The sequence below is a fragment of the Oncorhynchus mykiss genome, chromosome 4, assembly GCF_057628025.1.
Source record: "Oncorhynchus mykiss isolate SJ-2025 chromosome 4, ASM5762802v1, whole genome shotgun sequence".
In the NCBI taxonomy this organism is placed as follows: domain Eukaryota; kingdom Metazoa; phylum Chordata; class Actinopteri; order Salmoniformes; family Salmonidae; genus Oncorhynchus; species Oncorhynchus mykiss.
In genome coordinates this window covers 7,246,585-7,273,783 of record NC_143025.1, presented here as the reverse complement: position 1 = coordinate 7,273,783, position 27,199 = coordinate 7,246,585, and the positions used below count along the sequence as shown (strand labels likewise).

Sequence of the window (27,199 nt, the reverse complement as noted above, 5' to 3'; positions counted from 1 at the left end):
GTCTTTCCCTCAGACTAATATGTCTTTCCCTCAGACTAATATGTCTTTCCCTCAGACTAATGTGTCTTTCCCTCAGACTAATATGTCTTTCCCTCAGACTAATGTGTCTTTCCCTCAGACTAATATGTCTTTCCCTCAGACTAATATGTCTTTCCCTCAGACTAATATGTCTTTCCCTCAGACTAACATGTCTTAGACAGTCAGCTGCTCTGTGGGATGAGCTATTGAGAAGGTTCCGAAGCTTCATTCAGTGCTTTAACCCAGTCGTGCAAAAGCTGGTTGAAGTGATGTCATTACATCCAGTTTAAAACCATTTCAACCAATTAAGATTCATCTGATTGTAATGATGTCATTTCAAACTGTTTTTGCCCCGCGCTGGGAAAAATACAGGAAGTAATGGACGGAAAGAAAAATAAAGGATAAAGCCATTGTTTAGGTAGTTATTTCTTTATAAAATGATTTCAGCATTTCTATATATATATAACACTTTTTTTGACATCAGCAAACCTCTCCAATAAACACCATATTATTAGAAGCCATACAAACACATTTATAATTTATACATAAACGTCGGACTCAAAGCCCAAATATAGCAACATTTGCCAGTACTTTTTCAGTATTTGTATATATTTTTTAAACACCCTTGCAGAGAATTCATTATTATTACTTTTTTTTTTTAGCAAACAATAAGGAAAAGAAAGGACATCCCATCGATGAAGATTCATTCAAGCCAATGAACATTCATGATAATTCAGTGGGTTATTACACAAATACCATATACATTAAAAATGGACCACTACTGTAGGTTTGGCAACGAAAGAAATGAAGACACATCTAGATCAACACGAACATTCAATTGTTCTCGATTTTCAGATCTTCTCGTCTGGCAAAAAATGTCATAATTGTTCTCTGTATTATAAAGCAGTGTTGTAATTTGTAATTGTTTTTTTCTCCCTAAGAACAGCAGCGATTTATTTCATATAAACATACACTTTATATTCTCTTTTAATCTTTATGACAACTCCCCCACAAAAAAAAAATAACTAGTTTGATACAGCAAGCCAGTGTCACACTAGTTTATGGAACAGAAACTGGATGGATAGTAGCAACCGTTACATGGGGGAATTATTGCAATGCACATCAAACACAGTTGCTCAATCAATGATGCCCTTGAGAGAAAAGTTCTCCTTCACACGTAGAAATACAATAGCAGTCAAAGATGGCCACCCTGTTGTCATGATGCCAGGGTGCCAATGTTCATTCTAGTGTAATTCTGTGCTTATAGTGCAATCATTATATGTATATATATATTTTTAAATCTCTCATGAATACCATATATGAACATATATATGAACACATGAACATAAAAGTCCATGTTATCACTGGTACTAGACAGACATATTATTTCAAAATATAGCAGTGAAATGGATGAGGACTATCAGTGGCTATGAAAAAGCTGTATCAGAAACATCTATTTGAGCAAATTCATGCAACAACGCACATATAAATATTACACTGAGTTTTACACACGCACGCACCACGCACGCACGCACACACGCACACACACACACACACACACTAGTTTAAGTCTATTCCTTAGTTGTTTAGGCCTTGCTCAAGAACAAGACTTTGTTTTGTAAGCGGATCATACTACTCCCTGAAAAGATTATGTCCGTGAAAAATATGGCCTTTTTTACATCAATTTGTCACACAGATCGACGACCCAAATCCACAATAGTCTCACAGAAACAGTATATATTTATATATAAAGTACATAAGACGCCATTGATAAGAAATATAATAATATCTACGTTTTTTTTTATATTTTTTATACTTACAGTATCAGTGCAATCAGAAAGTGATATTTCAGACAAGGGTTTTACAGACCTATGACGTTCACAATATCTGGCTCGTTTGTTGTTTCAAGTACATTTTTTATGAGGTTAGGGAGCCTTGAAGGTATAATAACTAGGCCTACCGTTGCCCTTAAACGGCTAGGATCGAAGGCTCTAGATGTGCGACATGGGGATTATAGAACTGGAAATATATTTTACACTGATATTTTAACCTGCTTGTGTGGGAACCAACGCGTGATTTTATTATTTTACATTTTCTTTCTCAATATACGTAAATATTTTACATACAGTATCTAATTTTTTTATGCTAATTTGTGCAAACCACAATGGCATTTCTCTCTCTCTCTCTCTCTCTCTCTCTCTCTCTCTCTCTCTCTCTCTCTCTCTCTCTCTCTCTCTCTTTTAGTCGGTGAACTACCCTGGTCCCAGATCTGTTTGTGCCGTGGCCATTGTAGCAGTGGTCTATGGTCATTGTAGGCGTTGGCAAGACAGCACAAACAGATCAGAAACCAGGCTAGAACACCCCCACCGCTGCCATAACATGATTATATCTGGGGCCATATGTATCAAGCATCTCAGAGTAGGATAGCTGATCTAGGATCAGCCACCTAATATTATTTATTATGATATAAAAGGCAAAACACGATCCAAAATCTGCACTTCTGCGCTGATACACTCGATACACACGGCCCTGTTCTATGAGTAGTCTCAATCTGCCCAGGTCTGCCCAGCTGGTTCCTCCTCTACATTCTCCCAGCTGTCTGGTGCCACCCAGCCCCCATTGAGCCCAGTTGTCGTGGCCCCGTAACTCTTCCCTGCTCCTACTGCCGCCATGCCACCACTGTAGCCCTGTGTGATGTCACCCGTCTCCTCTGCCAGCTCGTCCTCGTCGATGAAGCCACACTTCTCGTCGCTGGTCAGCTCCGGGTCGGCCCACGGCTGCTTCTCGCCCGACGCAAAGATCCCGTAGAAGATGACTCCCCCGTAGTGAACCAGAGCAGCGATGAGGAACACCCATTGCCACTCCTCTCGAGTCTAGAGACAGGAAGTGATGCCAAGTGAACACAGGAAATGGGAGCTCTGGTGAGTGAGATTTCAAAAGTGTTGCATAACAAGATAAATAAACGTGAACATGAACCTTTTGTTGACGTGAAGGAACATACTTTGTCTATATATGGTAAACCATAACAATTATAGTGGTATATTGTAGTTAATCAGTTGGAACTAGTAGAACATTTAACCTTTAACCACATACCCCCCCCCAAAAAAAACCTAGCTTCCTGAAACAGAATGTGTACCTTGTTTTTGGTCATGGCTCCCACGATGAGTGGGCACACCATCCCTGACAGAGTTCCCACACCGTTAGATATACCCATCAGGATACTGGCATAGCGAGGGGCGATATCCAGGTGGTTCACATTGAAACCTACAAAATACATTGTTTTATGAAAATGGTCAAGAAGATCAACAGTCAGTATATGTGTGATTTAAAATCTGAATTTTAGGTTGAGTCAACACACAATTCAACCAGATAATATATTCGACCTTATTTGCATATTTCCCAGTGTGCCTTTAGAGCAAATTGTAGTTACTACACGTTGAATGTGTTTGTTAAGTGACAGAGACATGGTTGTTGTATTCAGGGCCTTTCAGTCCTGTAGTGTTCACCAAGCGAGCGTCCAAGTGAATATGTAACATTGTTATCTTTACATTTAAAATGTTTATGACACAACATCATCGTACAGTATATCAGAAGACCTTTATTTGAGGGTTCAGTTACACCCTAACACAGTGGTCTGAAACTCCTGGTTTAGAGGCCATATCATACCGGCAAGAAACATTATGCTGGCTTGCAAAGTCTTGTGTAATTCCAACAATATAAACTTTTAATAATCCGCAACCTGCATTGAGAATGACTGCTGGAGTAGGGAAGATTGACTATTGCGACTACCTAAATCATATAAACTGGAAAAGCTATTTACTGAAACAAGCAATTATGAAAATGAACCTGCAATAGACCATGCAGGGAAATAGAATAATGAAGTGAGTTGTTTGGAGCAAACATGAATTTGTAATTCTACTCAACAAGCTTGTTCAAATTTAGCTCACTTCGAGCAGAGTTTGTTGAGTAAACAAACTAACCACATTAATGCAAATTCTTGTCCGCTCAACTCACAGAATAACACTGATTAGGCAATTGTTTAAGTCGGCTTTTGTTTATTTAGTACAGTGAACGCCGAAATATTAGCCTTAAAAGCTCGGAACATAATTAAATCCCGGGCCTAAAAGAGAGTGTTCAACTAATTTAATTGTTTACAAAAACTTTAAGATGTTCGACTACTCACCTGATATAGCGAAGCCACTGAAGCCCACAGCCATGACCAGGAAAGAGATGGCCACACCCTTGGTGTGAGAGAAACCAACCACGAGGAGCAGAGTGGCCTCCATTCCAAACCCTACACACCAGGCAACAACAACACATTGTAATCATTTAGCACCATGACCAGGAAAGAGATGGCCACACCCTTGGTGTGAGAGAAACCAACCACGAGGAGCAGAGTGGCCTCCATTCCAAACCCTACACACCAGGCAACAACAACACATTGTGATCATTTAGCACCATGACCAGGAAAGAGATGGCCACACCCTTGGTGTGAGAGAAACCAACCACGAGGAGCAGAGTGGCCTCCATTCCAAACCCTACACACCAGGCAACAACAACACATTGTGATCATTTAGCACCATGACCAGGAAAGAGATGGCCACACCCTTGGTGTGAGAGAAACCAACCACGAGGAGCAGAGTGGCCTCCATTCCAAACCCTACACACCAGGCAACAACAACACATTGTAATCATTTAGCACCATGACCAGGAAAGAGATGGCCACACCCTTGGTGTGAGAGAAACCAACCACGAGGAGCAGAGTGGCCTCCATTCCAAACCCTACACACCAGGCAACAACAACACATTGTGATCATTTAGCACCATGACCAGGAAAGAGATGGCCACACCCTTGGTGTGAGAGAAACCAACCACGAGGAGCAGAGTGGCCTCCATTCCAAACCCTACACACCAGGCAACAACAACACATTGTAATCATTTAGCACCATGACCAGGAAAGAGATGGCCACACCCTTGGTGTGAGAGAAACCAACCACGAGGAGCAGAGTGGCCTCCATTCCAAACCCTACACACCAGGCAACAACAACACATTGTGATCATTTAGCACCATGACCAGGAAAGAGATGGCCACACCCTTGGTGTGAGAGAAACCAACCACGAGGAGCAGAGTGGCCTCCATTCCAAACCCTACACACCAGGCAACAACAACACATTGTAATCATTTAGCAGATACTCTTTTATCCAAAGTGACTTGCAATCAGTGCATTTAACTACAATAGGTGTAGTAAAACAACCTCATATCACAACCTTTGCAAGTGAAAAATCCTCTTAAAAACAAGTCACTATCTGCCAACTCAGTGCAAGCAAGAGTAAAGGAAAACCCTATTACAGTTAGTATGCATCTTGGTGACCTACAGCCTAGTTATTATCCTTGGTGACCTACAGTCTAGTTATTATCCCAGGTGACCTACAGTCTACTTATTATCCTTTATTATCTACAGTCTAGTTATTATCCTTGGTGACCTACAGTCTAGTTATTATACTTTATTATCTACAGTCTAGTTATTATCCTTGGTGACCTACATTCTAGTTATTATCCTTGGTGACCTACAGTCTAGTTATTATCCTTGGTGACCTACAGTCTAGTTATTATCCTTGGTGACCTACAGTCTAGTTATTATCCTTGGTGACCTACATTCTAGTTATTATCCTTGGTGACCTACAGTCTAGTTATTATCCTTGGTGACCTACAGTCTAGTTATTATCCTTGGTGACCTACAGTCTAGTTATTATCCTTGGCGACCTACCATCTAGTTATTATACTTTATTATCTACAGTCTAGTTATTACCCTTTATTATCTACAGTCTAGTTATTATCCTTGGTGACCTACCGTCTAGTTATTATACTTTATTATCTACAGTCTAGTTATTATCCTTGGTGACCTACAGTCTAGTTATTATCCTTGGTGGCATAAAGTCTAGTTATTATCCTTGGTGACCTACAGTCTAGTTATTATCCTTGGTGACCTACATTCTAGTTATTATCCTTGGTGACCTACATTCTAATTATTATCCTTGGTGACCTACAGTCTAGTTATTATCCTTAGTGACCTACATTCTAGTTATTATCCTTGGTGACCTACAGTCTAGTTATTATCCTTGGTGACCTACCATCTAGTTATTATACTTTATTATCTACAGTCTAGTTATTATCCTTGGTGACCTACAGTCTAGTTATTATCCTTGGTGACCTACAGTCTAGTTATTATCCTTGGTGACCTACATTCTAGTTATTATCCTTGGTGACCTACATTCTAGTTATTATCCTTGGTGACCTACAGTCTAGTTATTATCCTTAGTGACCTACATTCTAGTTATTATCCTTAGTGACCTACATTCTAGTTATTATCCTTGGTGACCTACAGTCTAGTTATTATCCTTGGTGACCTACCATCTAGTTATTATACTTTATTATCTACAGTCTAGTTATTACCCTTTATTATCTACAGTCTAGTTATTATCCTTGGTGACCTACAGTCTAGTTATTATCCTTGGTGACCTACCGTCTAGTTATTATACTTTATTATCTACAGTCTAGTTATTATCCTTGGTGACCTACAGTCTAGTTATTATCCTTGGTGACCTACAGTCTACAATGTGATATGAACAGGTTAGGAATGTGTTATGTATAGGTTATGCATGTGTTATAAAGTCCTTATGTAGCTAATCTTTATCTCAGCAGTTCATGATCTTCCAGACCATGACGATGGAAGTTGACAGGATGATCTGTATAGATTATGAATGTGTTACACAGTTTTCTCTGTAGCCCTTATGAAATCTCTATGTAGCCCTTATGAAGTCCTTATGTAGCCCTCACCTCCACAGTTCATGATCTTCCTGACGGTGGTAGTAGACAGGATGTTTCTGGTGCGTAGCCAGTCAGCCAGCTGTCCTCCGATGGGTACGATGATGGTCATCACCAAGTGAGGCAGGGCCGACACCATGCCCACCTGACAACGCAAACATCAACATCAACAATTAATATAAACAATAACAGTAACATTAAAGGGCTTTATGATGGTCCTAAGTGTGGAGGTGCCTACAGCATTAACACCTGACAACACATAGAGTGAACCATAAACATTTAAACTTTCAAGTTGACTGCAATTAACATCAACATGGCAGTCAATGCCAAAACTGACAACCCATGAAATGGTCTATCCAGATACATATTTATTATGTGTCAAAGTTCATTTCAGAAGTCTGTTTCCAAACATGTGTGCAAATTCTCCTTGTATGTTGTTCTGTGTTGCGATCTTTCAAGTATCATGTTGTCATGACGTATCATGATAACAGTAATGGTGCAGGGTGCAGAGGGAGTAGAAAAGAGAGATATCATCTTTCAAGCTACACCTCTTAAATCAAAACAGTGATTGTCCCAGAACACGTCTTCCTACTCCCCTTTAACCACCACTGACTCCAAATATCACACAGAGGCTATAATTCACACCCTGATCCACAAGAGAGCCAGAGATCCACCCAGCATCTGAATTATTACACTTGTCAGACCAGCCTGAGTTATATCGCTTGCGTCCCAAAATGAAACGCTATTTACTACGTAGTGCACTACTTTTGATCAGAGCCCTGGTTAAATGTAGCCGGGCCAATAGGATACCATTTAGGACACGGACCAGGATGTGTCTGTGTTTGGTGTCTAGAGGACATTTTACCCTCAACGTTACGAAACGGAAATGAAATCCAACACTGGTACTCAGTAAAGCAATTGATATGCCCCGTACAAGTGATGTACATATGACACAACGGATATATTTTTTTATTAGAATGTCTGATGAGTTTTGTCTGCCCCGGTTACGTCTTACACAAATCAAGCCAACTATTCACACCTGGCTGGCATTGTGAGTGAACGGCTCATCCTTTTTACCTTGCTGATCTCGAAGCCGAACACCTCCTCGAAGTAGGCCGGCTGGCTGATGAGGAGCAGGTAGAAAGTCCAGCTCCTGCAGAAGTTGGCCACGATGATAGCATAGACGGGCATTGAGGTGAAGAACTTCCTCCATGGAGTCTTGTATTTCTGCAGAGCCATAGTTGTGTATAGCAGAACACGTGTCAGTTAGTTGGATACGTGGAGAAGAGGAGGAGAAGGAGGAGAAGGAGGAGAACTCACGCTAGCAGGACCGAATAGTTCTTGACCCTCTCCGATGCTCTCCTCGATGTAACGTCTCTCCTCGGCGGTGATGGTGGGGTGAACCTCTGGGCTCTCATAGGACACCAGGATCCAAAACATGTACCAGAACATCCCAAAGCAGCCTAGAGCGAGAGACCGAGACAGAGACAGAGAGACAGAGAGAGAGAGAGAGAGAGAGAGAGAGAGAGAGAGAGAGAGAGAGAGAGAGAGAGAGAGAGAGAGAGAGAGAGAGAGAGAGTTATAGAGAGAGTTATATTACTGTAAATCTGATTCATAAAATATGAGGTATATGGATATTTCTGGTTAATTCCTGATTGTTTAGTCAATAGACACAAATAAAGTCAAATAGACAATCTTGTCTCAAAAAGGATCCCCCTAGGACATATGTAGCTACTCTAAGAATAACTATGGACGGTGATTTAGCCAGGATAGTCCACTCAGTAACAAGTGCCACTGTTTTCCAGGTGATGAACCTACCGTACAGATAGAAGACAGAGGACCAGCCAGAGTACTGGACCAAGATCCCAGCCAGAGGCATGGCTATCACAGCACCAGCATAAGATCCACAGAATGAGGTGGTGGCCAGACGGCTCCTTTCCAGTGGTGGGGCCCACTTACTCCAGATGCCATGACAGGCAGGATAGGTCACTCCCTACGGAGGAACACAGAGTATATTATATTATACATATATACATTATAGTGTGGTATGACAGGCAGGGTAGGTCACTCCCTATGGAGGAACACAGAGTATATGATATATTATATTATACATATATACATTATAGTGTGGTATGACAGGCAGGGTAGGTCACTCCCTACGGAGGAACACAGAGTATAGGATATATTATATTATACATATATACATTATAGTGTGGTATGACAGGCAGGGTAGGTCACTCCCTATGGAGGAACACAGAGTATATGATATATTATATTATACATATATACATTATAGTGTGGTATGACAGGCAGGGTAGGTCACTCCCTACGGAGGAACACAGAGTATAGGATATATTATATTATACATATATACATTATAGTGTGGTATGACAGGCAGGGTAGGTCACTCCCTACGGAGGAACACAGAGTATAGGATATATTATATTATACATATATACATTATAGTGTGGTATGACAGGCAGGGTAGGTCACTCCCTACGGAGGAACACAGAGTATATGATATATTATATTATACATATATACATTATAGTGTGGTATGACAGGCAGGGTAGGTCACTCCCTACGGAGGAACACAGAGTATATGATATATTATATTATACATACATTACCGTTCAAAAGTTTGGGGTCACTTAGAAATGTCCTTGTTTTTGAAAGAAAAGCAAAAAAAATTGTCCATTGAAATAACATCAAATTGATCAGAAATACAGTGTTGACATTGTTAATGTTGTAAATTACTATTGTAGCTGTAAACAGAGGATTTTTTAAATGGAATATCTACATAGGCGTACAGAGGCCCATTATCAGCAGCCATCACTCCTGTGTTCCAATTGTGTTAGCTAATCCAAGTTTATCATTTTAAAAGACTAATTGATCATTAGAAAACCTTTTTGCATTTATGTTAGCACAGCTGAAAACTGTTGTTCTGATTAAAGAAACAACAAAACTGTCCTTTAGGCTAGTTGAGTATCTGGAGCATCAGCATTTGTGGGTTCGATTACAGGCTCAAAATGGCCTGTAAACTCAAAATGGCCTTCTGAAACTTGTCAGTCTATTCTTGTTCTGAGAAACTGAAGGCTATTCCATGCAAGAAATTGTCAAGAAAATGAAGATCTGGTACAACGCTTTGCACTACTCCCTTCACAGAACAGCGCAACCTGACTCTAACCAGAATAGAAAAGGAGTGGGAGGCCCTGGTGCACAACTGAGCAAGAGGACAAGTACATTAGCGTGCCTAGTTTGAGAAACAGACGCCTCACAAGTCCTCAACTGGCAGCTTCATTATATAGTACCCGCAAAACACCAGTCTCAATGTCAACGGTGAAGAGGCGACTCCGGGATGTTGGCCTTCTAGGCAGAGTTCCTCGTTCCAGTGTCTGTGTTATTTTGCCGACGAGGATAATTTCCAAATGACTTAACCAAATAGGATTTAATATCATCAAACAAATATTCAGTAATAAATCCGATTGGGATAAGTCAGTGTTTGATAAACGGCACTGACAACTGAGCGGACAGTTTTTCTCATTAGTCAAATACAAGGAAGATTATCATGTCTTATCTTAAAACAAACTGACACAACACATCTGAGCTGAACATTCCTACTCTGGATAAATGGGTTGAGGTGGGACTGCGGCTGTGTTAAATGGCAGCCTATTCGACCCTGGTCAAAGTAGTGCACTGCTTAGGGAACAATATATATATGGAATAGGCCGCCATTTAAGACTACATATGGAATAGAGTACCATTTGAGACTATATATGGAATAGAGTACCATTTGAGACTATATATGGAATAGAGTACCATTTGAGACTATATATGGAATAGAGTACCATTTGAGACTATATATGGAATAGAGCACCATTTGAGACTATATGGAAAAGTCGCCATTTGAGACTATATATGGAATAGAGTACCATTTGAGACTATATGGAAAAGTCGCCATTTGAGACTATATATGGAATAGAGTACAATTTGAGACTATATATGGAATAGAGTACCATTTGAGACTATATGGAAAAGTCGCCATTTGAGACTGTATATGGAATAGAGTACCATTTGAGACTCTATATGGAATAGAGTACCATTTGAGACTATATATGGAATAGAGTACCATCTGAGACTACATATGGAACAAAGTGCCATTTGAGACTATATATGGAATAGAGTACCATTTGAGACTATATGGAATAGAGTACCATTTGAGACTATATATGGAATAGAGTACCATTTGAGACTATATATGGAATAGAGCACCATTTGAGACTATATATGGAATAGAGTACCATTTGAGACTATATGGAATAGAGTACCATTTGAGACTATATATGGAATAGAGCACCATTTGAGACTCTATATGGAATAGAGCACCATTTGAGACTATATATGGAATAGAGTACCATTTGAGACTATATGGAATAGAGTACCATTTGAGACTATATATGGAATAGAGCACCATTTGAGACTCTATATGGAATAGAGTACCATTTGAGACTATATATGGAATAGAGTACCATTTGAGACTCTATATGGAATAGAGTACCATTTGAGACTATATGGAATAGAGTACCTTTTGAGACTCTATGTGGAATAGAGTGCCATTTGAGACTCTATATGGAATAGAGTACCATTTGAGACTATATGTGGAATAGAGTGCCATTTCAGACTCTATATGGAATAGAGTGCCATTTCAGACTCTATATGGAATAGAGTACCATTTGAGACTGAGGCTGAGGCAGCCAGGGCAGTTTCAAGCTAACGATCCTACTTCAACACAAAAAGAGAATTGCTCCCATAAATTTTCAATTACTCACTAAGTGGCACACAATCAACTATTGATAGACACAAATTGCTTGGGCCTGCTCTGGGAGTCACCCTGAAATGCTAATGTTTAATTTGCAGTAAGAAGTCGATGCACAAGGGAGGACGGAGCACAGACACAGACTGCTTCTGTTTCTCCATTGAGGAATGGAGGGATGGAGGGATGGAGGGATGGAGGGATGAGGGCTGGAGGGATGGAGAGATGGAGGGATGGAGGGATAGAGAGATGGAGGGATGGAAGGATGGAGGGATAGAGAGATGGAGGGATGGAAGGATAGAGAGATGGAGGGATAGAGAGATGAGGGATGGAGGGATGGATAGATGGAGAGATGGGGGCATGGATAGATGGAGGGATGGATACCTGGATGGAGAGATGGAGGGATGGGTAGATGGAGGGATGGCGAGCTGGGTGGATGGAAAGATGGAGTGATGGAGGGATGGAGGGATGGAGGGAAGGAGGCTTCCATTGATAGGACAGGAAGATAAAAAAATGAACAAAAATAATAAAGGAAGGATGTTCTTCAGTCTGATAGTGGTCCTTCAGTCTGATAGTGGTCCTTCAGTCTGATAGTGGTCCTTCAGTCTGATAGTGGTCCTTCAGTCTGATAGTGGTCAGTCTGATAGTGGTCAATCTGATAGTGGTCCTTCAGTCTGATAGTGGTCAGTCTGATAGTGGTCCTTCAGTCTGATAGTGGTCAGTCTGATAGTGGTCAGTCTGATAGTGGTCCTTCAGTCTGATAGTGGTCAGTCTGATAGTGGTCAGTCTGATAGTGGTCCTTCAGTCTGATAGTGGTCAGTCTGATAGTGGTCCTTCAGTCTGATAGTGGTCCTTCAGTCTGATAGTGGTTCTTCAGTCTGATAGTGGTCAGTCTGATAGTGGTCCTTCAGTCTGATAGTGGTCCTTCAGTCTGATAGTGGTCCTTCAGTCTGATAGTGGTCAGTCTGATAGTGGTCCTTCAGTCTGATAGTGGTCCTTCAGTCTGATAGTGGTCCTTCAGTCTGATAGTGGTCCTTCAGTCTGATAGTGGTTAGTCTGATAGTGGTCAGTCTGATAGCGGTCCTTCAGTCTGATAGTGGTCCTTCAGTCTGATAGTGGTCCTTCAGTCTGATAGTGGTCCTTCAGTCTGATAGTGGTCAGTCTGATAGTGGTCCTTCAGTCTGATAGTGGTCCTTCAGTCTGATAGTGGTTCTTCAGTCTGATAGTGGTCCTTCAGTCTGATAGTGGTCCTTCAGTCTGATAGTGGTCAGTCCGATAGTGGTCCTTCAGTCTGATAGTGGTCAGTCTGATAGTGGTCCTTCAGTCTGATAGTGGTCAGTCTGATAGTGGTTCTTCAGTCTGATAGTGGTCCTTCAGTCTGATAGTGGTCCTTCAGTCTGATAGTGGTCCTTCAGTCTGATAGTGGTCCTTCAGTCTGATAGTGGTCTTTCAGTCTGATAGTGGTCCTTCAGTCTGATAGTGGTCCTTCAGTCTGATAGTGGTCAGTCTGATAGTGGTCAGTCTGATAGTGGTCCTTCAATCTGATAGTGGTCAGTCTGATAGTGGTCCTTCAGTCTGATAGTGGTCCTTCAGTCTGATAGTGGTCCTTCAGTCTGATAGTGGTCCTTCAGTCTGATAGTGGTCCTTCAGTCTGATAGTGGTCCTTCAGTCTGATAGTGGTCAGTCTGATAGTGGTCCTTCAGTCTGATAGTGGTCCTTCAGTCTGATAGTGGTCCTTCAGTCTGATAGTGGTCAGTCTGATAGTGGTCCTTCAGTCTGATAGTGGTTAGTCTGATAGTGGTCAGTCTGATAGCGGTCCTTCAGTCTGATAGTGGTCCTTCAGTCTGATAGTGGTCCTTCAGTCTGATAGTGGTCCTTCAGTCTGATAGTGGTCAGTCTGATAGTGGTCCTTCAGTCTGATAGTGGTCCTTCAGTCTGATAGTGGTTCTTCAGTCTGATAGTGGTCAGTCTGATAGTGGTCCTTCAGTCTGATAGTGGTCCTTCAGTCTGATAGTGGTCCTTCAGTCTGATAGTGGTCAGTCTGATAGTGGTCCTTCAGTCTGATAGTGGTCCTTCAGTCTGATAGTGGTCCTTCAGTCTGATAGTGGTCAGTCTGATAGTGGTCCTTCAGTCTGATAGTGGTCCTTCAGTCTGATATTGGTCAGTCTGATAGTGGTCCTTCAGTCTGATAGTGGTCCTTCAGTCTGATAGTGGTCTTTCAGTCTGATAGTGGTCAGTCTGATAGTGGTCCTTCAGTCTGATAGTGGTCCTTCAATCTGATAGTGGTCAGTCTGATAGTGGTCCTTCAGTCTGATAGTGGTCAGTCTGATAGCGGTCCTTCAGTCTGATAGTGGTACTTCAGTCTGATAGTGGTCCTTCAGTCTGATAGTGGTCCTTCAGTCTGATAGTGGTCAGTCTGATAGTGGTCCTTCAGTCTGATAGTGGTCCTTCAGTCTGATAGTGGTTCTTCAGTCTGATAGTGGTCCTTCAGTCTGATAGTGGTCCTTCAGTCTGATAGTGGTCAGTCTGATAGTGGTCCTTCAGTCTTATAGTGGTCAGTCTGATAGTGGTCCTTCAGTCTGATAGTGGTCCTTCAGTCTGATAGTGGTCCTTCAGTCTGATAGTGGTCCTTCAGTCTGATAGTGGTCAGTCTGATAGTGGTCCTTCAGTCTGATAGTGGTCCTTCAGTCTGATAGTGGTCAGTCTGATAGTGGTCCTTCAGTCTGATAGTGGTCCTTCAGTCTGATAGTGGTCCTTCAGTCTGACAGTGGTCCTTCAGTCTGATAGTGGTCCTTCAGTCTGATAGTGGTCAGTCTGATAGTGGTCAGTCTGATAGTGGTCCTTCAGTCTGATAGTGGTCAGTCTGATAGTGGTCCTTCAGTCTGATAGTGGTCATTCAGTCTGATAGTGGTCCTTCAGTCTGATAGTGGTCAGTCTGATAGTGGTGCTTCAGTCTGATAGTGGTCCTTCAGTCTGATAGTGGTCCTTCAGTCTGATAGTGGTCAGTCTGATTGTGGTCCTTCAGTCTGATAGTGGTCCTTCAGTCTGATAGTGGTCTTTCAGTCTGATAGTGGTCAGTCTGATAGTGGTCCTTCAGTCTGATAGTGGTCCTTCAGTCTGATAGTGGTCAGTCTGATAGTGGTCCTTCAGTCTGATAGTGGTCAGTCTGATAGCGGTCCTTCAGTCTGATAGTGGTCCTTCAGTCTGATAGTGGTCCTTCAGTCTGATAGTGGTCAGTCTGATAGTGGTCCTTCAGTCTGATAGTGGTCCTTCAGTCTGATAGTGGTTCTTCAGTCTGATAGTGGTCAGTCTGATAGTGGTCCTTCAGTCTGATAGTGGTGTTTCAGTCTGATAGTGGTCAGTCTGATAGTGGTCCTTCAGTCTGATAGGGGTCAGTCTGATAGTGGTCCTTCAGTCTGATAGTGGTCCTTCAGTCTGATAGTGGTCTTTCAGTCTGATAGTGGTCAGTCTGATAGTGGTCCTTCAGTCTGATAGTGGTCCTTCAGTCTGATAGTGGTCAGTATGATAGTGGTCCTTCAGTCTGATAGTGGTCAGTCTGATAGTGGTCCTTCAGTCTGATAGTGGTCCTTCAGTCTGATAGTGGTCTTTCAGTCTGATAGTGGTCAGTCTGATAGTGGTCCTTCAGTCTGATAGTGGTCCTTCAATCTGATAGTGGTCAGTATGATAGTGGTCCTTCAGTCTGATAGTGGTCAGTCTGATAGTGGTCCTTCAGTCTGATAGTGGTCCTTCAGTCTGATAGTGGTCTTTCAGTCTGATAGTGGTCAGTCTGATAGTGGTCCTTCAGTCTGATAGTGGTCCTTCAATCTGATAGTGGTCAGTCTGATAGTGGTCCTTCAGTCTGATAGTGGTCAGTCTGATAGTGGTCCTTCAGTCTGATAGTGGTCCTTCAGTCTGATAGTGGTTCTTCAGTCTGATAGTGGTCCTTCAGTCTGATAGTGGTCCTTCAGTCTGATAGTGGTCAGTCTGATAGTGGTCCTTCAGTCTTATAGTGGTCAGTCTGATAGTGGTCCTTCAGTCTGATAGTGGTCCTTCAGTCTGATAGTGGTCCTTCAGTCTGATAGTGGTCCTTCAGTCTGATAGTGGTCAGTCTGATAGTGGTTCTTCAGTCTGATAGTGGTCCTTCAGTCTGATAGTGGTCAGTCTGATAGTGGTCCTTCAGTCTGATAGTGGTCCTTCAGTCTGATAGTGGTCCTTCAGTCTGACAGTGGTCCTTCAGTCTGATAGTGGTCCTTCAGTCTGATAGTGGTCAGTCTGATAGTGGTCAGTCTGATAGTGGTCCTTCAGTCTGATAGTGGTCAGTCTGATAGTGGTCCTTCAGTCTGATAGTGGTCATTCAGTCTGATAGTGGTCCTTCAGTCTGATAGTGGTCAGTCTGATAGTGGTCCTTCAGTCTGATAGTGGTCCTTCAGTCTGATAGTGGTCAGTATGATAGTGGTCCTTCAGTCTGATAGTGGTCAGTCTGATTGTGGTCCTTCAGTCTGATAGTGGTCCTTCAGTCTGATAGTGGTCTTTCAGTCTGATAGTGGTCAGTCTGATAGTGGTCCTTCAGTCTGATAGTGGTCCTTCAGTCTGATAGTGGTCAGTCTGATAGTGGTCCTTCAGTCTGATAGTGGTCAGTCTGATAGCGGTCCTTCAGTCTGATAGTGGTCCTTCAGTCTGATAGTGGTCCTTCAGTCTGATAGTGGTCAGTCTGATAGTGGTCCTTCAGTCTGATAGTGGTCCTTCAGTCTGATAGTGGTTCTTCAGTCTGATAGTGGTCAGTCTGATAGTGGTCCTTCAGTCTGATAGTGGTGTTTCAGTCTGATAGTGGTCAGTCTGATAGTGGTCCTTCAGTCTGATAGGGGTCCTTCAGTCTGATAGTGGTCCTTCAGTCTGATAGTGGTCCTTCAGTCTGATAGTGGTCCTTCAGTCTGATAGTGGTCAGTCTGATAGTGGTCCTTCAGTCTGATAGTGGTCCTTCAGTCTGATAGTGGTCTTTCAGTCTGATAGTGGTCAGTCTGATAGTGGTCCTTCAGTCTGATAGTGGTCCTTCAGTCTGATAGTGGTCAGTATGATAGTGGTCCTTCAGTCTGATAGTGGTCAGTCTGATAGTGATCCTTCAGTCTGATAGTGGTCAGTCTGATAGTGGTCCTTCAGTCTGATAGTGGTCCTTCAGTCTGATAGTGGTCCTTCAGTCTGATAGTGGTCAGTCTGATAGTGGTCAGTCTGATAGTGGTCCTTCAGTCTGATAGTGGTCAGTCTGATAGTGGTCCTTCAGTCTGATAGTGGTCATTCAGTCTGATAGTGGTCCTTCAGTCTGATAGTGGTCAGTCTGATAGTGGTCCTTCAGTCTGATAGTGGTCCTTCAGTCTGATAGTGGTCCTTCAGTCTGATAGTGGTCAGTCTGATTGTGGTCCTTCAGTCTGATAGTGGTCCTTCAGTCTGATAGTGGTCTTTCAGTCTGATAGTGGTCAGTCTGATAGTGGTCCTTCAGTCTGATAGTGGTCCTTCAGTCTGATAGTGGTCAGTCTGATAGTGGTCTTTCAGTCTGATAGTGGTCAGTCTGATAGCGGTCCTTCAGTCTGATAGTGGTCCTTCAGTCTGATAGTGGTCCTTCAGTCTGATAGTGGTCAGTCTGATAGTGGTCCTTCAGTCTGATAGTGGTCCTTCAGTCTGATAGTGGTTCTTCAGTCTGATAGTGGTCAGTCTGATAGTGGTCCTTCAGTCTGATAGTGGTGTTTCAGTCTGATAGTGGTCAGTCTGATAGTGGTCCTTCAGTCTGATAGGGGTCCTTCAGTCTGATAGTGGTCAGTCTGATAGTGGTCCTTCAGTCTGATAGTGGTCCTTCAGTCTGATAGTGGTGTTTCAGTCTGATAGTGGTCAGTCTGATAGTGGTCCTTCAGTCTGATAGTGGTCCTTCAGTCTGATAGTGGTCTTTCAGTCTGATAGTGGTCAGTCTGATAGTGGTCCTTCAGTCTGATAGTGGTCCTTCAGTCTGATAGTGGTCAGTCTGATAGTGGTCAGTCTGATAGTGGTCAGTCTGATAGCGGTCCTTCAGTCTGATAGTGGTCCTTCAGTCTGATAGTGGTCCTTCAGTCTGATAGTGGTCCTTCAGTCTGATAGTGGTCCTTCAGTCTGATAGTGGTCAGTCTGATAGTGGTTCTTCAGTCTGATAGTGGTCCTTCAGTCTGATAGTGGTCAGTCTGATAGTGGTCCTTCAGTCTGATAGTGGTCAGTCTGATAGTGGTCCTTCAGTCTGATAGTGGTCCTTCAGTCTGATAGTGGTCCTTCAGTCTGATAGTGGTCCTTCAGTCTGATAGTGGTCAGTCTGATAGTGGTCCTTCAGTCTGATAGTGGTCCTTCAGTCTGATAGTGGTCAGTCTGATAGTGGTCCTTCAGTCTGATAGTGGTCCTTCAGTCTGATAGTGGTCCTTCAGTCTGATAGTGGTCCTTCAGTCTGATAGTGGTCTTTCAGTCTGATAGTGGTCCTTCAGTCTGATAGTGGTCCTTCAGTGTGATAGTGGTCTTTCAGTCTGATAGTGGTCAGTCTGATAGTGGTCCTTCAGTCTGATAGTGGTCCTTCAGTCTGATAGTGGTCAGTCTGATAGTGTTCCTTCAGTCTGATAGTGGTCAGTCTGATAGCGGTCCTTCAGTCTGATAGTGGTCCTTCAGTCTGATAGTGGTCCTTCAGTCTGATAGTGGTCCTTCAGTCTGATAGTGGTCCTTCAGTCTGATAGTGGTCAGTCTGATAGTGTTCCTTCAGTCTGATAGTGGTCAGTCTGATAGCGGTCCTTCAGTCTGATAGTGGTCCTTCAGTCTGATAGTGGTCCTTCAGTCTGATAGTGGTCCTTTAGTCTGATAGTGGTCCTTCAGTCTGATAGTGGTCAGTCTGATAGTGGTCCTTCAGTCTGATAGTGGTCCTTCAGTCTGATAGTGGTCCTTCAGTCTGATAGTGGTTCTTCAGTCTGATAGTGGTTCTTCAGTCTGATAGTGGTCCTTCAGTCTGATAGTGGTCCTTCAGTCTGATAGTAGTCCTTCAGTCTGATAGTGGTCCTTCAGTCTGATAGTGGTCCTTCAGTCTGATAGTGGTCCTTCAGTCTGACAGTGGTCCTTCAGTCTGATAGTGGTCCTTCAGTCTGATAGTGGTCCTTCAGTCTGATAGTGGTCCTTCAGTCTGATAGTGGTCCTTCAGTCTGACAGTGGTTCTTCAGTCTGATAGTGGTCCTTCAGTCTGATAGTGGTCCTTCAGTCTGATAGTGGTCCTTCAGTCTGATAGTGGTCAGTCTGATAGTGGTTCTTCAGTCTGATAGTGGTACTTCACCACTGCTACATCCTCCTTTTCCTTCTCTATTTGGTGTGATTTGATTTGATTTGATGATGGCATCACATGAGTTTCCTCTCTTCTGTTATATGTCTTTATATGTGAACAACCCTACATCTCTCCCCCCACATTTCCCAGGTATGTTTCTTGTTTGCTCTAAAGCTCAGGGTCAGGTATGACAGAGTCTAAGAGCTTCCTCCCAAAAACAGCATACAGTACATTGAATGAAGGTGCACAGATAGAATTATGCTGCATTTTTTAAAGTGTGCATATTTTCAAATGGCATGATCTGTGTAACTGTGTACACGGATATAATGCTTCCACTTACGCTAATGCTTTAGTGATATGGTAAACCAATCATGTGACCTCTGTGATGATCTTGAATGAACATCAAAAGTCTAGAAATAAACACTCCCCGTAATACTGATGCACAACAGGAAGCAGAAAAGGCAGCTTTGTTAGCAGCAGAGATGTGTCTTGTGGACCTTTCTCGTGTTATTGATGTGTACACTACCTATTGGTTTATTTTCAATGCTGATATGCATAATTAATGACACGGTCTCCCTCGGGAAAGAAGTGACCTTCTGACCTCAACGGAAGGTTAAACAAACGTGTGTGATATAGGACCAAACCAACCAATCAGCAGGCAGCAGCCCACAGTCTTACCTCCACCAGACCTTGTAGTATACGGACACAGATGACGCAGCGATAGTCCACGCGGGCAGCGGAGGGGATGAGCATGTTGAGGGTGGACGTGAGGAAGATGGCCAGCCCAAACACTCTGCGAACAAAGAGAAAACAACGGAAAATACTATTTGTAAATCAGCCAATCCCAATCCCATACACTAGCTGGCCCTAGCCTATCAATTGAATGAATACTGTGCTGTAAACAAAAGTGGACATAAAATACTGTACATGGACCGACATGGAATTATGTCTCAACAAAATGGTTTCGTTATTATCATATTTCATGTACAGCTAAAATAATAATATTTTCTCTCTATGTGTTCTAACTATCATGCTGGACATTTAAAACATAAAATAATCAAGATATGAGAAAAGAAAGAACAAAACAAAACAGCTGAAGCTTCGTTTTGGGGGTGAAATGACAAGGTGAGGACAGTCTGTCACAGCAGAAGGTGCTCAGATGGGACAGACTAGAGACGGTCCCTGCTGAATTACACTAAACCAGTAGAATATTTATCATCTCAATCCTGTCTCAATGTGGATAGGAATATAATAAAATGCATGTATATTTTAGTCATTTAGCAGACGCTCTTATCCAGGGCGATTTATAGAACAGAATATCGCCTATTTCCACAGACATTATTTTGCATGGTTGTGTATATAGCCAATAATATTTTCTAATGAAATGTGAACATTTTATTTTAAAGCAACAATTGGGAAATAAAAATGATAGGCCTATTTGTTCATTTTTTTTATCTCGTCCTAACTGTGAACAATTGAGCGCACATAACATGTCTGGCATTACTACTGCCCGTTGCCATGCCTCCCACCGAGTAAAAAAAAAAGAAGATTCGACACGGTAGTCCCGCGGGAGCTCATTATCACGAGGAGGCACGAGGAGGCACGCCTCGCAGCCGGTAATAGAATTCCCAATATCTGACGCGAGGTCAGAGTCCTCCTCCGTGATACCAGCTAAATCCACCCGTCTGACACACATTTGGCTTTAACAAGTGTCTGCTTTAAACTGAAACGGTGTTACTCTGGTTATACATCTCACAGGTAGATGTCAACGGAAAAAGTACTAGAACAGAACAGAACAAAACTGTGGTGAAGTTTCACCGCAGTTAGAATAGAACAGAAAACATATAGAATATAATAGAACGTATATAGAATAGAACAGAACGTATATATAATAGAACAGAACGTATATAGAATAGAACAGAAGGTATATAGAATAGAACAGAACGTGTATAGAATAGAACAGAACGTATATAGAATATAACAGAACGTGTATAGAATATAACAGAACGTATATAGAATAGAACAGAACGTATATAGAATAGAACAGAACGTATATAGAATAGAACAGAAGGTATATAGAATAGAACAGAACGTATATAGAATATAACAGAACGTATTCTAGAATAGAACATAATGTATATAGAATAGAACAGAACGTATATAGAATATAACAGAACGTATTCTAGAATAGAACATAATGTATATAGAATAGAACAGAACGTGTATAGAATAGAACAGAACGTATATAGAATATAACAGAACGTATTCTAGAATAGAACATAATGTATATAGAATAGAACAGAACGTATATAGAATAGAACAGAGCGTATATAGAATAGAACAGAACGTGTATAGAATAGAACAGAACGTGTATAGAATATAACAGAACGTATATAGAATAGAACAGAACGTATATAGAATAGAACAGAACGTATATAGAATAGAACAGAAGGTATATAGAATAGAACAGAACGTATATAGAATATAACAGAACGTATTCTAGAATAGAACATAATGTATATAGAATAGAACAGAACGTATATAGAATATAACAGAACGTATATAGAATAGAACAGAAGGTATATAGAATAGAACAGAACGTGTATAGAATAGAACAGAACGTATATAGAATATAACAGAACGTGTATAGAATAGAACAGAACGTATATATAATAGAACAGAACGTATATAGAATATAACAGAACGTGTATAGAATAGAACAGAACGTATATAGAATAGAACAGAACGTATATAGAATAGAACAGAACGTATATAGAATATAACAGAACGTGTATAGAATAGAACAGAACGTATATATAATAGAACAGAACGTATATAGAATAGAACATAACGTATATAGAATATAACAGAACGTATTCTAGAATAGAACAGAAGGTATATAGAATAGAACAGAACATATATAGAATATAACAGAACGTATTCTAGAATAGAACAGAACGTATATAGAATAGAACAGAGCGTATATAGAATAGAACAGAACGTATATAGAATAGAACAGAGCGTATATAGAATAGAACAGAACGTATATAGAATAGAACAGAACGTATATAGAATAGAACAGAACGTATATAGAATAGAACAGAACGTATATAGAATAGAACAGAACGTATTCTAGAATAGAACAGAACGTATATAGAATAGAACAGAACGTATATAGAATAGAACAGAACGTATATAGAATAGAACAGAACGTATTCTAGAATAGAACAGAACGTATATAGAATAGAACAGAACGTATATAGAATAGAACAGAACGTATATAGAATAGAACAGAACGTATATAGAATAGAACAGAAGGTATATAGAATAGAACAGAACATATATAGAATATAACAGAACGTATTCTAGAATAGAACAGAACGTATATAGAATAGAACAGAGCGTATATAGAATAGAACAGAACGTATATAGAATAGAACAGAACGTATATAGAATAGAACAGAGCGTATATAGAATAGAACAGAACGTATATAGAATAGAACAGAACGTATATAGAATAGAACAGAACGTATATAGAATAGAACAGAACGTATATAGAATAGAACAGAACGTATATAGAATAGAACAGAACGTATATAGAATAGAACAGAACGTATATAGAATAGAACAGAGCGTATATAGAATAGAACAGAGCGTATATAGAATAGAACAGAACGTATATAGAATAGAACAGAACGTATATAGAATAGAACAGAACGTATATAGAATAGAACAGAACGTATATAGAATAGAACAGAACGTATATAGAATAGAACAGAACGTATATAGAATAGAACAGAACGGAATATAATATAATATATTAACTGTATTAGGCCTAATTGATTTTTTCCCAAAAGAAACTTCAGTATAGATACATGTTATACTATTTAATATGTTTTTCTGATGACATTTACCTGTTTGCTGCTAGTCGTGAGCATATCCACCCTCCGGGTATTTGTGTGACGATGTAACCCCAGAAGAATGAACCGTGGATCATCCCCACCGTCTCTGGATCCCAGTTAAACTTCGCTTTCTTCCCAAAACCAAACAATAACACACAGAAACACCAGATGAGTTATTGTCAGCTCGGGGATTTGAACTTGCAACAGTTACTAGCCCAACGCTCTAACCACTAGGCTACCCTGCCGACCCAAAATGTGCATAACAATGTCCTGATTGTTCTCTATTTTTTCATAAACATTATCAAGTAAAATTGTGTGAACGGTATAGATTAATACTGTTATACAGGCTTTGGATTCTTAAAGGGGCATTCCAACAAGAAATGTTGCTTGGGCCAACATAAAGGGACGGGGAAAAGGATCAAAGTTGGAATTCCAACTCTATTAATTCGCTAATTTAAGTTTGCAGACTTTATTCCTATGATAAAAGTCGTGATGACTGCAGGGTTTATGTGGGCTATGGTGTCTGTTTTGTTGGATGACTCATTCAATTGAAATCGTGCCTTTGCTATCTCAGATGCAGAAGAAGAGGGGGCGGGGACTGGGTCATATCGTTCCCATTCCTATTGGCAACCAATTCACTGCCTATATAGTGCACTGCTTTAGACCAAGTCCCATAGGGAGTAGTGCTCCATTTGAGGGCCCCTAGGGTTCTGGTAAAACCAGTTCACTGTGTATGGAATAGGGTGTCATTTGGGACGTTAAAAAAATATGATAGGCACCTCTGTGATGATGATCTTGCCGTCCTTGTGTATGGTACTGTTATTGACCATGCCCACGATAGCCACGCCCAGGTTACACCGGATTCCGAAGGAGATGCAGAATCCGAGGCCGCTCATGATGGCGATGATGTAACGGCGCGGGAGGCCGAAGCACGTGCAGTCACATAAAGGCGGTTTCTTCTCCTGCTGCTCCGAGGGCCGACCGTCCTCCGTTAACTCGATCACCTCACCTGTCTTCTGACGTTTCTCCACCACCCTTTTGACCAAACAGGAACCCGTAGGACTATTAATAACATCCTGTATATCCTTTAAAAAATATATTTGGCTATTCTTGTAATTATCAGGCTTATTTAAAAGTTATATGGCAAACACATTGGCTTTTAAATTGAATAGGCCTTTAAGGCTAAGCTAATTAACACCAGATAGATGGCTACGGCGAGAAAGTGGAGACATTTCGTTGTATTATAAGGTAAAGAATAATGATATATCCACTTATTTTGAATGTTTTGAAGGAAATTTTTGAAGATCATTCGGATTGGTGTGAAAAAAGTGTTTATTCTCTAAATTAGACTGAATCACCATCTGTTTGTCTATTTTATTATTATTATTATTATTTTTTTTTTAAATATATATTTTTTACTCGTTCTTCAAATATTGAAACATAATTTAAAATTGCACGGAAATGTGTAGTAATTTTATTCTGAAAGGGCAAATCAAGAGTTAAAGTGCTGATGTTATTTGTAAAACTATGACATTTTATCGTGCCATGTTTAAATTCCACCTGTTCTAAAAAACGACAGCTTGGCTAAATTAATGCAATAAAAGGACCTTCGTACCGCATTGCAGCAGTACACAGACAGCACGGAACTTACATGTATGCTACATGTAAGTTCCGGTATACTGAGAGCTCAATAAGATAACCAATTAAATGTATTAAGATCGAGTTTTGCATTTTATTAGATTAAAATGTAAGATGTATGATAACAAATGATGGGCTACTAAATTCGATAGATGTGATAAGATAAGATTGCATAGGAAAACCAAGAGTCTTCTGCCAACATTGTATTGTGTGATGTATCACGACATTACTATTCAGTGGAATGGTTAACACCTCCAACCACAGGGAATAGAAACACTATAATGAATAAACCATGTAAGAAAAAAAAATATCTGTTTCAAAAATAGATTGCTAATAAAACGCAATGTAAAACATTTTTATTAGCTCTTACCATTGAATATGTGAATTACAATTTTTTGTTTCAATCAATCATCAATCTTTATAGTGAAAACCACATTATTTTCAGTCACGAAAAACGAAATTAATTAGCTTAAATAATGCTTTTGGAAAGTCACGTGTTTCAATCCTGACAATTTAGAAGGATCGTGTTCTTCTATCATTTTAAAATTATTCGATCAAAAACTTGAATTTAGAAAAAACAAGAAATGTGATCACCATGGTAGCCTATATATATAGAGTATTTTCCTTTAAAAATCCATTCATTGATTTTCCAATGCAGTGTCGCATTTTACACGACCACAAAGAAAGTTGATATTTAACAGATCGATCTTGGTTAATACTGATGAATATATAATGTAACAGATATCCCCGACCCCTTGTGTCACGACGCGTTCTGATGCATTAATTATTTAAAACACAACCCTCACTCTCCCGGGAAATAACTGATCCTTAAATATTCGACCACTCTGATATTATTGTGCATTTCCACTTCCTGTCTTGTTGATAATTAATCTAAAAATATGTGTGTTTTTTTTCTCTTTTGAATTTAGTCCAGAATCACAGCAACCAATTTGCAAGTGAGATTTATTTTCTCATGGGGTTTTGGTGCAAGTGAGATTTTATTTCTCATGGGGTTTGGGTGTTAGTGAGATTTTTTCTTCTCATTGCCTGGATGGGACAGGAAGCAATTCACACCTGCATTACATATGGATGGATATACATTTAACATTTAAATTCCCTATTTACGCTTTTTATTTTTTTTATTTATTTTTTACCGTAATCGGAGGTGAAAAGCAGACAGAGAGAAGGGGGAAGGGTTCGAGCTACTTATTTTACCTGTACAGATGGCCGAAGGTCTTTCCAGCCAATTTCTTCAGCCCTTCTTTACTGGGCGGGAAAGCCCGATGCTTAACGGGTTCGGGATCGGATTCCATGATTCCAAATTCTTCTTGATTTCTGCTCGATTTCTTTTATATTACGATAAATAATTCAAATATGGAATATTGCTAAACATATTCGGTAAAATGTGAATCCGAATTATACACCTCTTTCTCGGAAGAAAATCGAGGTTTAGACATCCAATGCCAGGTGTATTGAATGAGCTGAGAAAAAACCCGATTATATTGCAGAATTAGGCGACCAATCTGATATGGTATGGGTTCACAGTCACAAAACAGTCTGATAAATCTTCCTTTGCCTTATGCAATGTACATCCATTCAGTGCCATCTTGTAGGCTACAGATCCCAGTCAATTGCTAAAATAAAAAACATAAAAATCACCCTCTTGATAACGTTTGAAATGTGTCCACGATATGATAAGATTATGACAGAAACAACGTCAATGATTATGCGGAAAAGTCAAAATTGTATGGCTATTTTCCAGTGGAAGAAGCTCCACTCTCCCTTATCTTTCGTGACGACCTACAGTGAGGCAGGTAGCGGTTAGGAGAACGTTCAGCACCACGGAGAGCGAACGGCTGCGCGCGCCCAGTCAGCTGTGTCGTGTACCTGTCGACAGCTCCGCTCCGTGGCGCGCGATACACAACACATGCGCACACTCTTCTCTCTTTACCCGGGGTGTGTTCATATTGGCAAGGTTGATTTACATTCAGTGTACACACTTCGTGACTAAAACATGATAATTGTTGCACTGGTTGCATCACTGCCTGGTATGGCAACTGCTCGACCTCCGACCGCAAGGCACTACATATGGTAGTGCGTACGACCCAGTACATCACCGGGGCCAAGCTTCCTGCCATCCAGGAACTCTATACCAGGCGGTGTTTGAGGAAGGCCCTGAAAATTGTCAAAGACTCCAGGAGCCACCCTAGTCATAGACTGTACGTCAAGCAGTACCGGAACGCCAAGTCTAGATCCAAGAGGCTTCTAAAACAGCTTTTAACCCCAAGCCATAAGACTCCTGAACAGCTAATAAAATGGCTACCCAGACTATTTGCATTGACCCCCCCCCCCCCCATTTAGTTGATGCTACTCTCTGTTATTATCTATGCATAGTCACTTTAATAACTCTACCTACATGTACATATTACCTCAATTACCTCGACACCGGTGCCCCCCAGCGCATTGACTCTCTACCGGTACCACCTGCATATAGCTCTGCCATTGTTATGTTACTGCTGCTCTTTAATTATTTGTTATGGTTATCTCTTAATTATTTAAAAATAATTATCTCTTATTTTCTTAAAACTGCATTGTTGGTTAAGGGCTTGTAAGTAAGCATTTGTCGTATTCTGCGCATGTGACAAACACAATTACATTTGATTTGAAATCAAAAACGTTTGTCCTCAGTTTAG

The 27,199-nt window shown here is 40.8% G+C and overlaps 1 protein-coding gene across 1 annotated transcript; it reads right to left on the bottom strand.

The window, feature by feature from the left end:
- Positions 1 to 431: 431 nt before the first annotated feature.
- LOC110521189 (vesicular glutamate transporter 2.1) lies at positions 432 to 26,441 on the bottom strand. The gene is made up of 11 exons (XM_021598629.3): positions 25,722 to 26,441; positions 23,648 to 23,903; positions 22,881 to 22,999; positions 19,645 to 19,759; positions 8,663 to 8,837; positions 8,165 to 8,307; positions 7,922 to 8,071; positions 6,857 to 6,989; positions 4,202 to 4,312; positions 3,155 to 3,282; positions 432 to 2,891 (listed from the first exon to the last, which is right to left on the bottom strand). The coding sequence occupies exons 1-11, from the start codon at positions 25,817 to 25,819 to the stop codon at positions 2,565 to 2,567; spliced, it is 1,755 nt and encodes a 584-aa protein (XP_021454304.1). The 5' UTR covers positions 25,820 to 26,441; the 3' UTR covers positions 432 to 2,564.
- Positions 26,442 to 27,199: the final 758 nt, after the last annotated feature.